Genomic DNA, 12311 nt, shown 5'->3' on the forward strand with positions numbered 1-12311 from the left:
CAGCGTTGAATATGACCCAGGGTTACCCCAGGGGAGAGGCAAGAAGCTGGGTGCCATCAGTCATGGACTGAGGGCTGCTCCCAAGAGCCCTGACTCCTTGGCACTTCTAACCTGCCCTGTGAACGCCCAGCTTTAGGGGCCAGAGAAAGTCCTCGGGCAAAGGGAGCCGGAGTGCCAGGGCAGCTGGGAGGGCCACCTACAGCATCTGCCCCACAGACCAGCTCATTCACGCGCCAGCTCATTCATGAATTGGCACAGGGTGAGTGCCAACGAGTGCCAGACCTCTTGTGTGCCCAGCCATTTGCTTAAGCATCAACACTTCCACATGCCAACTCGTTCAGGAGGTGCCAATCGCATCCCGCTGAGTGAGAACACTGTCTGCACAGACCCTGACAATCAGGAACTCTCCCAGGCCCCCGTGAACATGGGAGACAGCGCCGCTCAGCGGACGGGCGTATTTTACACGGGCTGGAATCGGCTGGTCTCGCCTGCATTCGCACAGCCACGTAAGAAAAGAGGCTGCTCAGACGGGCTCTGTTGCATCAAGGGCACACGGGGAGCAGCTCAGGAAGGTTTAATTCAGCACAAAGTACAACGTGCAAGAACAAAGGCTATTTTTTTCTCGTGGTGCAAGAAAACTGGTGACTTCTGTTAGGCGGTTTCATCTACATAAGGTGATGGGTGTTTTTTTTTTAAAAAAAAGGGAGACAGGGGACACACTCTCCCTCCTGGGAGCATGCCCATGCCTTTCCTGTCCCCTTCCCCCTCCCTCCTTCCCCCATAGACCTGCATCTCCTAAGCTCTAAGAGACCCCGTAAGGCTTGCAACCAGGGCAGCAATGGGCAGTGATATAGTTCATCCCGGGCAACCCCCAGGCTCCATTTCTCTAACTTCTTAGTGAGCCAAAGCAGGTCAGCCTGGGCTCATTTCCCCAGTCATTTCATATTTCACTGTCCCCAGCGTGAATAAGCAGCCTCTAAAATAAAAAATAAAAAAATGAAGACAGGGAAATAAATTGGACATTAGGGCCTGGTGATCGTTTTTTGTCTACTGTCCTGTTACATAGGGCACTGGCCCCCTTTCTGCAGGGCCTGGAGGCTAAAATCAGGGCCCCACGGTCTCAGATGACAGGCCGCAGGGCCACGCTTTAACTACACCGGCCCCGAAAGACCAGGCAAGCCACCCAGCTCGGCCCACACGTGCCACGTCGGGGACGGCGGCGCCTTCCCGGCTCAGCGGGGTCCTAACACTTCCCTTTGGCGAAGAGCATCATGAGCTGTTTGTACATGCGAATCAGCCTGTTCTGCACCAGCTTGAAAGCGATGCACACGATCTCCATCCCGACGATGATGTAGAGGGAGAAAAACAAGAAGAAGTGGGGGTGTTCCAAGGCGGTGTCCCCAAACCCGATGGTGGTCAGCGTGACGAAGCAGAAGTAGAAGGCGTCCTGGAAGTCCAGGTGCTGCTCCCAGGCGGGGAGGATGGCGGCTGCGCAGGAGATGTAGGCGAACACCAGGAGGGCGATGACGGGCAGCGGCACGTCCAGTCGCTCCACCTGCCGGCCCACCTCGTCCAGGTTGCTGATGACGGAGTAGGAGAGTCTCCCCGACACCAGCTCGGGGCAGGAGTTACTCCTGGGCACAGCCCGCGGGGGCGGTTGCAGTGTGTTCTGTGTGTCTCCCGCCAGGAGCCCCTCGAGCAGCTCCATGCTGTTGCTGGGGGCGGAGGGACACATGCCGGGTTTGGGGCCCGGGGGCTCCTGGGCGCTGATGATGATCCTGGGGATGGTTGGGTCCATGGGCTTGGCGGCAGGCCTTCTCCGGCAGAGCAGTCGGGAGCACCATTTGGAGAGCGGAGGGCGAAGCGGGAGGAGCCCTTGGAACCGATTGTAGGACCTGGACAGGATGGTGGCTAGGATGTCGCCCGTGTCCGTGAGCACCAGGACCATCAGGGGGATGCCGAAGAGCGCGTAGAGCATGACCAGGTACTTGCCGAGCCTGGTGACGGGGTAGACGTGGCTGTAACCTGCAAGAGGACACAGCCGGGCTGGTCACCTGGCCCCCCCGCCCCAAAAGGCGTTAAAGTGACCTCTGCCCTTTCCCCTCCTTGGCGTGACCTTTGACACAATGTGTTTGCAAATATGCATCTTAAAACACTCATCCTCTTGTCTACGTTAGGCCTGCTTTGTGGGTGAGTAGGGGGTGACACCCAGCCTCTCTTTAGGAGACGGAGCAGGTCATGTCCAGATGATTGACCTGAAGTGTCCTTGGCAGGGGTCAAGCACGTGATTGGGAGTGAGCTGACCGCCTTTCATCCTGCCCTGGCCATTCCTGAGCGTCTGCGTGAGATGGACCAGCTCACCTAGAAGGACAGGATGAGCACAGGTAAGGGGGCGTGGATGGCCTTGCAATCATACCCACCACCCCCTTCCTCCTCCATGAAGGCATTGGGTTTTTAAGGAGCCACTCTTGTCCTCGCTGGAAGGTCTGGGCCTCTTGGTTTGTTTGTGTCTGTGTATTAGGTGATCATTATGTGCCTTCGATGTGTACAGCAGTGTGCATAGCATTCAGGACAGTAGGAAGTTGGAAAGTGAATAAAATGCAATTGCTGCCCTCAGAGGCACCATGGTTCAGTGCACTAGACATGTTCACAAATGATGGGGAAGCGGTTAGGATCCCAGCATCTAGAACAGTGATTCTCAACCTTCCTAATGCCGTGACCCTTTAATACAGTTCCTCATGTTGTGGTGACCCCCAACCATAAAATTATTTTCGTTGCTACTTCATAACTGTCATTTTGCTACTGTTATGAATCGTAATGTAAATATCTGATATGCAGGATGTATTTTCATTGTTATAAATTGAACATAATTAAAGCATAGTGATTAATCACAAAAACAATATGTAATTATATATGTGTTTTCCGATGGTCTTAGGCAACCCCTGTGAAAGGGGTCGCGACCCACAGGTTGAGAACCGCTGATCTAGAATCTTACCAATCTCAGTTCGAATCCCAGCTCTGCCATTTACTAGAAAGTGACTTGACTGCTCACATTTTAAGGTTTCTTATCTGTAAACTAGAGGCTCGGTGCACGAAATTTCGTGCACTGGAGGGGGGTCCCTCAGCCCGGCCTGCACCCTCTCGAAGTCCGGGACCCCTCGCTCCTTACCCCCCGCCTGCAGTGGAGGCAGGAAAGGCTCCTGCCACCTCCTCTGTGCTCACCAGCTGTGAGCCCGGCTTCTGAGAGCGCACTGACCACCAGGGGGCAGCTCCTGAGGCATTGAGCGTCTGCCCCCTGATGGTCAGTGCGCATCATAGTGACTGGTCTTTCCGCCGTTCGGCCGATTTGCATATTAGGGTTTTATTATATAGGATGAGGACGACTATCCCTGCGTTGTCTATCAACTAGCAGGCAGGACTACATGGGGCCAGTGCCTGACACATAGCGGGTGACTGGAGAAGGCTGGCGTCCTCACCCTCAGGAGCTAACGTAGCTGCCTACTGAGCAGTCACTGGGCTGGCGTCAGCCCACCTTCATAGGTGGGCGTTGTTATCACCATTCACAGAGGGGGAAACTGAGGTCGGAGACATGAAGCAATGTGGCCAAGAGTGTACGTGTGATAGAGAGGGAGGTGGGAGTCACACCCCCAGGGCTGCCAGGGCCCAGTCTCCACTGGGTCAGGGCACCAAGGGGGCGGAACCCTCCAACCAGCGAGAACAGGTCATCCAAGCAAAGGGGCAGGTGGGCTGAGGCCTCCATGCTCTCCGGGACCCCCTCCTTCCCTCACCCTCACCCCCACCCTCATGTGTACAGCAGGGCAGGAGAGGGAGCCGCCAAACCCCACAGTGCAGGTAGTTGGACCTTCTGGATGGGCAAGCTCAGTGACCTCAACAAACAGGGAACGCTTTCGTCTTTAATGCCTGTGTTTAATTTTTGATGCCTTAAAGGAAGATTAATACAGGAAACACAGCCCAATTATGTAAATTAATGTGAAGGTAATTGCTAGGCTGGCTGAGCCCCAGCTCCTCCGGGGCTGCAGCTCCTTGTGGCCAGCTCTGGGCCAGGCTCTGCCCTGTGGGAATGATCAGTTGCCCACTGCGCCAGGGTCCTGGGGGAGGGCCGTGGCCCGCGGTGGGTCTCAGCAGTCTGTGCCTGTTCCGGGGCATTCCAGGCCACCCTGGCTGGTTCCAGAGGCTCCGTGTGATGGCAGGGCGACTCGCTCTGTGTGTGTCTTCCTAGCGTGTGCGCACGTGGAGTGCTGACTGCGTGCGCCGGGCACACGGTGAGCAGAGTGAATATGGAACCTCACCCCTCTGAGCTTCTGGTTTAGTGGAGGAGACAGATATGCATCGAATTCCATACCCCACTCAGCAGGTATGGGGTTCCAGATGGGGATCCAGGACAAGATGTACAAGAGCAGGCTGTTGCGTGACCTCACTCCTATGTGGAATCTAATTAACAAAATAAACTGATGAACAGAGTGGATCCAGAGACTTGGAAGCATGGAATCGAGTGGGGATTCTCGGAGGGAAGGCGGGGGAGAGTGGAAAGAGATCAACCCAAGACCTTGAATGCATATACGCATCACCCATGGACACAGACAATAGGGTGGTGGCCTGGGCTGGGGGCTGGGGCCGGCTGGAGGGGGTCAATGAGGGAAAAGAGGGGACATATGTAACACTTACAACAATAAAAAAAAAATTTTTTTTAAAAGAGCAGGCTGTTGGGTGAGCAATTAAAACAAAGGCACCCAGCCTGGATTCCACATTTATGGGAGCACCTACTACATGCCAGGCTCTTGTGCCCAAGCTTGGGGGCTATACAAGGAACAGGCAGCGGTCACGCCCTCTGGGGGCTCCTGGTTGAGAGGAAAGCTTGGCTTGGAGCTCGGCTCTCCTTCATTCCAGCAGGACGCGGCCAGGTGTGTGCACCGGGCTCAGGACTGGGGAGTGCATTGGTTCCACCTCCCACCGGGTCCCGGGTTTGCTCCGTGTGGCAGGACTTGCTGGGAGGGTTCCCACTGCCTCCACTCCAGCAGCTCCCGCCCTCCCCTGAGGGACAGGGGTTGCAGAAGTGGCCTCAGAACAGCCTCCCCTCCAGGCCTTGGTGAAAGCCCAGGACCACTGAGGAGACCGTGGTGGGTGGGGTCTAAGGGAGAGGGAGGACGGGCGACAGAGGTGGGTCATGGGTAGAATGGCCAACTGCCCCGCTTGCTCAGGACTGAGAGGTGTCCCAGAACATGGGACTTCTGGTGCTAAAACCAAAGAGGTGGGTCGTGAATAGAATAGCCAACTGCCCCGTTTGCTCAGGACTGAGGGGTGTCCCAGAACATGGGACTTCTGGTGCTAAAACCAGTGCAGCCAGGGCAAAGGAGGCAGTTGACGCTGGCCATGGAGGAGCGGGGAGAGAGACTCGAGCAGGGAGGAGGAGAGAGGAGGGGGAGGGAGCTCAGAGAGGCCCAGCCATGGCGCCCGGGCGGACGAGCCCAGGCCCTGGGTGTCAGGGGACCCACAGAGTCATCAGCCCAGAAGGACGTCAACAGCAGCCATGGGGGCCCATCGACAGGCCTCTCCCCTCTGTTTTCCAGGCAGCACAGAGCCCCCAGTTCCCAGGCACCCCGAGGAAAGTCAGGAGTTAAAACTCCCCATCCGCAAGTATGGAGACCCAGGGTCAGATTTTTTTTCCTTTTAAAAGGGAAAAAATGCTCATTTCTTACGAGATTTATAGAGTCAAGTGCCTTTTGGAGTCAAAATTCCTTGCAATACAAAACCACCATTGTTACCACAGTTAATGGACATGGAACAGGGAAGTCAGGTGACCTGGCCAGGGTCAAACAGCCGACAGCCCACAAGGGTGTGTACCCTTCTCCCTAAGATCTCACCCACTCCCCTCCCCACACACACACACCCAACCTGCTCTCCTCGGCAAAGGGGGGCTTCGCACCTTATAAGTAAAGTCTGTGGCTGCCTTGGGTGGGACATGTTTATAACCCAGAATATATGCCATGCTTTAGAAAATACACCACAGAAACAAGTCTCAGAGAGCGCCCAGCCCCGACAAAGGGCCTGTATTGACTGCCCCACTTACCGAATGCTGAGCTGCATAATGGAAAATCAGATCATTTCTTCTAATGCATTTATATGTTCCACTAGGATCAGTCCCCTCCACTTAGGCTGGGAGTATTTAATAGCTCGTCCACTTAACTTTCTAACCCAAGGGGGCTGACCCAATTGGCAATGACGGGGGGTTGGCCAGCCTCACACCTGTCAGGTGTCCCTTTCCCAGCATCAAGGCCAGGTGCGTGGCAGGTGACCCAGAGACCCAGAGACCCAGGGCCGTCAGCGGCAATGCCAGCAGGGCCTTCAAACACCGTTATCGATTCTGGGCAGTGCAGAACTTTCCCCAACATCCTCTTCCAGTTGTCATTGCTGGACGGCCCGATGTCCTAATTGACTTACATCATGGGTGATAGCATCGCTTCCTGGGGATTTAAACGAAGCTAATGCATTTCCATCACATCAGTGGTTCCCAGCCCGGAGTCCCGTTAGAATCACCCAAGGGCTCTGAGAAAGGCTGACGCCTGGGCCCGTCCCTAGAGATTCTGACTTGATTGGCGTGGGGCAGGGTCCAGGGGTGGAGCTTGTGGAAGATGGCCAGGTGATTCTAACGTGTAGCCAGGGCTGGCATCAGGTCGATGCTTCCCCACGTTAGCATGCATCCGAATCGCCGTGAGAACTTGTTAAACACACTTTGCCGGGCCCCACAGCCCTAGTTTCTGACTCAGAAGGTCTAGGATGGGCCCGAGAATTACCTTGAATTTCTAACACGTTCTTGGGTGATACGTGTGCTACTTACTGGTCCAGAGACTGCACCTTGGTAACCATTGTATTAGCTCAGTGGGTCTCAACGGGGGGCAGTCTTGCCCCCCAAAGACATTTGTCAAAGCCTGGAGACACTTTTGGTTGGTGAAACTGGTGGGTACAGCGGAGGAAGAGGTAGAGGTGGATATGGGCCAGGGACGCTGCTAAACATCCCACAGTGCCCAGGGCACCCTCACAGCAAAGAGTCATCTGGTCCAACCGTCATATTGTCAGTAGTGCCGAGGCTTAGAAATGATAAGATCAGTTAGATCAATCCCCTGAAGTTCTTGAGAGAAAAAAAACACACACACTAAAAACAAACTAAACCCCATACTCTCAGCCCCTTGCTCATCTCCAGAATCTTCCTTATAGACACTGCTCCCTGTAGTGGTTGTCCCCACAAAGTGTTCCCAGCTCACTGCCGAGTGGGACAGAAACAGCATCTACCTCATGGGGTTGCCCTGAGAATGAAATAGTAGACACTGCTCCCTGTAACGGTTGTCCCCACAGTGTTCCCAGCTCACTGCCGAGTGGGACAGAAGCAGCATCTACCTCATGGGGTTGCCCTGAGAATGAAATAGGATAACGCATATGAGGCCCTGCTGGGTGCTCAGGGGTATCTGCTGTTATTGTCACACATCACCCTGGCCATGTCAGCCTTCTGGAAGAAACCAGCTGGGGGCGCTGGTGATCCTGAAACCCTCCTCCCCACACCGCCCCTCACTGGGAGCCCCAGTGCTGGGTGTCTCCACTGGGAGGCGCCACCGGAGCCGCAACTTCCAGTCCTGCCTCTTGGACCTCCCTCAAGCCTGGGGCAGCTGCCCCAAGTCGGCGCTCCCACAAAGCCCTGAGCACATCCCGTGCTGACCTGTGGGGCTGTCCCGAGTTCCTCCGTCCTGCCCAGGAGCTGGGCTGGCAGGTGCTGCCAGCCGATGGTGTTTGGGACAAGAGCACTCAGCTGAGGGGCGAGAAGGGGCTGGATTCCAGCCCAACACCTTGCTCCCTGGGGGCTACGCCCAGTCTAGACCCAGCTCCGACCCTAACCTTGACCTGATTATTCCTATAGCTGCGGACAGGCATGGCTGCACCCACCTGAGAAAGGGCGCTCTTCTCTAATTCCCATGAAGGCGCCTTGTGGGGCAGTGGCAGGGCCTGCTGTGTCCTGAGCTGGGACCGGTGCCCGCCCGTGCGCAGGAGGCCTGGCACAGGGTAGGCCCTCCTCACGACATGAATTGAACGTCCCAGCATCCTCACCAAGGGTGCTCAGCATCCCCTGCCCCACCCTCTCCCCAGGCCTTTCTACCAGGCCCAGCCTTGCCCTTGAACTTACCCACGGTGCTGATCACCGAGCAACAGAAGAAGAGCGAGCTCAGGAAGGACCAGTCTGTGGACCTGCTTGACCACTGGGGCTTCACCTTGGACAGCAGCTGCCGGAGGTCCATCTTCCTATCTTCCATCCCTCGAGAAAGAGAGGACCAGAGTGAGGCAGAGGGCTCCGCCCTCCAAGACAGGGACCCCCGAGGTGAAGGGGAGTCTTCCCCAGGGACCAGTAGCGCCCCACCTCCCCCGCCCTTGTCATTTTAAAATATATTTTTTTCATTGATTTAAGAGAGGAAGGGAGAGGGAGATAGAAGCATCAATGATGAGAGAATCATTGATCAGATGCCTCCTGCATGCCCCTCCACCAGGGATCGAGCCTGCAACCCGGGCATGTGCCCCGAATCGAACCGTGACCTCCTGGTTCATAGGTCGGCTCTCAACCACAGAGCCATGCTGGCTGCTCCCCTCCAACCCAGCCTTGAGGCCCCATCAACACCAACACTTGGCTCTGGGGGCCCTGCTTGTCAGTGTCTCTGCCGTTAGGTCCTGCTCGGGTTCCTGCAGGGAGCAGCCCAGGCTCGCGCCCGAGCTCAGCCATGGGATGCTGTGCAGCCGTGGAGGGCTTTCTGGACTCTCCAGGCCTCCGTCTTCCACTGTGCAAAGGGGCACACACACTTCTGCCCTGTCTGTCACGGGATCTTGTAAATTGAAAGCAAAAGGCTTTTATGAAATGCAAGCTGTGCTATGGCCGCAACCTGCACTGTCTCCTAGAGGTCACTGAGCCGATGGAGTTTGGTGGTTGTACTGGGATCTGTGGGCACCAGCCACCTGAGGGTGTCTGGGATGCGTGGCAAAAGCAGGTTTGGGCCCGGCTGGCATGGCTCAATGAAACAGAAGGTCACGGTTCGATTCCTGGTCAGGGCACATGCCCAGGTTGTGGGCTCGATCCCCAGTGTGGGATGTGCAGGAAGCGGCTGATCAATGATTCTCTCTCATCATTGATGTTTCTCTCTCTCTCCCTCTCCCTGAAATCAATATACATATTGAAGCAGGTTGGGGAGCCCTGGTTCTTCAAGGGGGTTTTCTGATGGTCCCTTTGGCCTGCCAGCCAGTGGGTTTGGGGGACCCTAGAAGCCACGTGCCAGACTCTGGGTGGTGGGAAGAGGATACCACAGAGCCTGGCCCACAGCAGGAAGTCACTACTCACTTGAATGGGCACCAGCCTGGGAGTCCAGACACCTGCATTCCAGGCCCAGCTCTGACCCTGACCAGTTCCTATAGCTGCGGACAGGAAGCCTACTTCTCAGCCTCAGTTTCCCCAGCAGGGAGGCAGTAGGACATGGGGGAGGGGAAGCTCTGGCTCTGGAACCCAAATGCCTGGGGTTGAATCCCTGGCTCCATTTTCTAGTGTGCGACCTTGGGCAAGCTGCTTACCTCCCAGTGCCTCAGTTTCTTCATCTGAGAAAGGGGACAATTCATGCCCACCTCGTGGGGGTGGTGTAAGGACTGAGTGTGCTATTGCATGGAGAGCGTTTGGCATGGGGTCTGCTCTTAGCTAGCCCGTACTGAGGAGTTTAACCTCCATTGAAAATCGGTACAAAATGTGTCTGGACCAGCTCCGTGTTCCCACACCATTCCGTGCATCAGAATCACCTGGGAAACTTCTGAAACATTTGATTCCACCCGGCTGGTGTGGCTTAGTGTTTGAGTGTCAGCCCATGAACTAGGAGGTCATGGTTCAGTTCCTGGTCAGGGCACATGCCTGGGTTGTGGGCTCCATCCCCAGTAGGGAAGTGCAGGAGGCAGCGGGTCAATATTTCTCTCTCATCGCTGTTTCTCTCTCCCTCTCCCTTTCCCTTCCTCTCTCTAAAATCAATAAAAAATATTTAAAAAAATAAGATTCCAGCCCGGCCCCAGAGGTCATGATTAAGTCAGTTTGGGGAAGCGCTGGGCATGCGCATTTTAGACAAGCCCCCTGGGTGGTGCCGGTCATGGCCAGGTGCGGAAAGCCCTGCCCTTGCTGACAGTCCAGAGCCGGCGATGGCTCGGTGTCCGAGCAGCAGCACTGGCAGAAGTCACCTCCCAGTTGGCTGAGCAGGTGCGTGTCTGTCTGGTACAGGTGCAGAGAGGAGGGGTGGGGAGGCCCCTCCACAGAGGGGAGACCCTGCCCCTGCAACCAACCTCTAGTCAGCCCCAGCCCAGAGGACCGGCCTCTAGTGGAAACCAGTGGTGAAATACAAGTGAAACCCGATCGGGACACAGACACAGTGCCTTGTGCCTTCCATCTCGTTTATCATCTCGTCTGCTTCCCATGGGTCCTTGGGATTGTGGGCCCCCCTCTGTCCAGCACTCTAGACCCAGAGAGGGCAGCGGCTCTGCCTGGGGCCACACAGCAAGCTGGGAGACTGGCGAGGAGGACTAGAACCAGGCCCCAAGGTCTTCCTACAGTCTCTCCCCTGCCCCTGAGTCCAACAACAGAAAAGGCTGCTTGAAATAGAAATCAGGAGAGTAGGGGGCAGGCTGCTATCTGGTGCCCAATTTGAATTGTTCCTTGACTTCTAATCCCTGTAAATGGAATCATGGGTGGGGCAGGCATCGTTCTGAGGACCAGCTTAGGAACTCCTAGCCCCGGCTTCGTCACCCCTTCCCCCCACCAACCTCCATATCTCTAGCAGCCCACCCTCCCCAGAGCCTGCTGGCCTGTGTGGGGCTGGGGCTGAGGCAGCGGGAAGGGAGCGGTCTTTCCAGAGCAGCTACTGGGTGCTCAGTGCTTCTTCTACATTCTCCACGGCAACCCTAAGAGGCCATTATTCTCCCTATTGACAGAGGAGAAAACTGAGGCTCGGAGAGGAAGCCACTGGCCTAAGGTCGCCCAGGAATGGGAGGCTCCATGCAGAGGGTCCCAGCCCCAGCCTCCAGCAAGGGAGCCTTCTCCCCACCCCGGGGCTGCCTCCACCCACAGAGAAAAGGCCCACCCTGCCCCGGTGAGCCACCTACCAGTTCTGTTGCATTTTAAGAGGCCACAGAGCTGCTCCAAGAAATCATCAAACTCTGGGTCACCCGCCCCCAGGTCCCGGCCACCCTCAATGGCTGAGAAGAGCAGGGCGCCCAGCATGGCGTAGGTCACCAGGGAGCAGAGAAAGCAGAGGCGAGGGAGCAGTTTCTCCAGGGCCTCCTGGCAGCACCTCCTGGCCTGGGGCGGCCCTGCAGCCTCCATCCTCCCAGGAGCTTGCAGGACAGGAGGTACGGGAGGAAGAGGCAGGATCGCCCAGGCCCCGCCGAGAGGAGGAGGAGGAGGAGGAGGGGCGGCAGTGCCCCGGGAATGGCCAGGCTCCAGCGCTAAGTGGATGGTGCATGCGCTTTCCCCAGGACTCAGGAAGCGGCCGGCACTCCTTACAGTCAGTTCAACTGAGTAACTCGCCCCCAGCGCCCCCAATTACTATTGATCCACTGGGCAGCCGTGGGCCCAGGAGCTGCCCGGCAGGGGCTCTGGGAGGAGGGCGTGGTGGTTGCTTTGTGCTCTGGCCTGGCCCCTTTTCGAGGCTGCAGTTTTGACTTCCAGGGACCAAATCTGACTTTTGGTTTTTAGCCCAGTGACTGTCCTTCCTGAGAGCTGTCTGCGGCGCCTGGTCCCGTGAGCAGGTAGTACTGATAGTGACTAGTGTGGCTGGAGTTTATCAAGGACCTTTCTTCTTTGTGGATCAAATTATCGGTCCAGATTCCTCACTCCCCTGTAGCATACCCACCTTCCATGCCCTCTGCGTGGGCAGAGCAGACTTCCTTGCGCCTTCATGTTCGGCTGCCCACACGATCGCTCCAGCCAATCGGGTGTTAGCAAAGTAAGCAGGCACTCAACATGTGCTTGTGCACTTGGACTTGCTCCCCTGGCCCAGGCTCCGCCAGGAGGAAAGCGTGCCCGGGGTGGCAGATGTGAAGAGGTGTACGCGTTCAGACCCCCTCTCATGAAAGGGTTTAGTGCAGCCTTGAGGAGCATGCTTTGTGACAGCCTCCAATTTTCCATCGTTCAGGCTTTGCCTCAGCTTCAAGCCCTCGCCTGGGGAGGCTCCTGATGAGTGACCGAGCAAGGCCAGGGCACATTCTGGGGCAGGATGTTGATCGTGGGGGAGGCC

General features: G+C 56.5%; 1 protein-coding gene across 1 annotated transcript; it reads right to left on the reverse strand.

Moving 5' to 3' along the window:
• Positions 1-568: 568 nt before the first annotated feature.
• Positions 569-11398, reverse strand: KCNK18 (potassium channel, two pore domain subfamily K, member 18). The gene is made up of 3 exons (XM_005879712.2): positions 11179-11398; positions 8192-8320; positions 569-2025 (listed from the first exon to the last, which is right to left on the reverse strand). The coding sequence occupies exons 1-3, from the start codon at positions 11396-11398 to the stop codon at positions 1244-1246; spliced, it is 1131 nt and encodes a 376-aa protein (XP_005879774.1). The 3' UTR covers positions 569-1243.
• Positions 11399-12311: the final 913 nt, after the last annotated feature.

Source organism: Myotis brandtii, unplaced genomic scaffold, assembly GCF_000412655.1.
Source record: "Myotis brandtii unplaced genomic scaffold, ASM41265v1 scaffold604, whole genome shotgun sequence".
Lineage (NCBI taxonomy): Eukaryota > Metazoa > Chordata > Mammalia > Chiroptera > Vespertilionidae > Myotis > Myotis brandtii.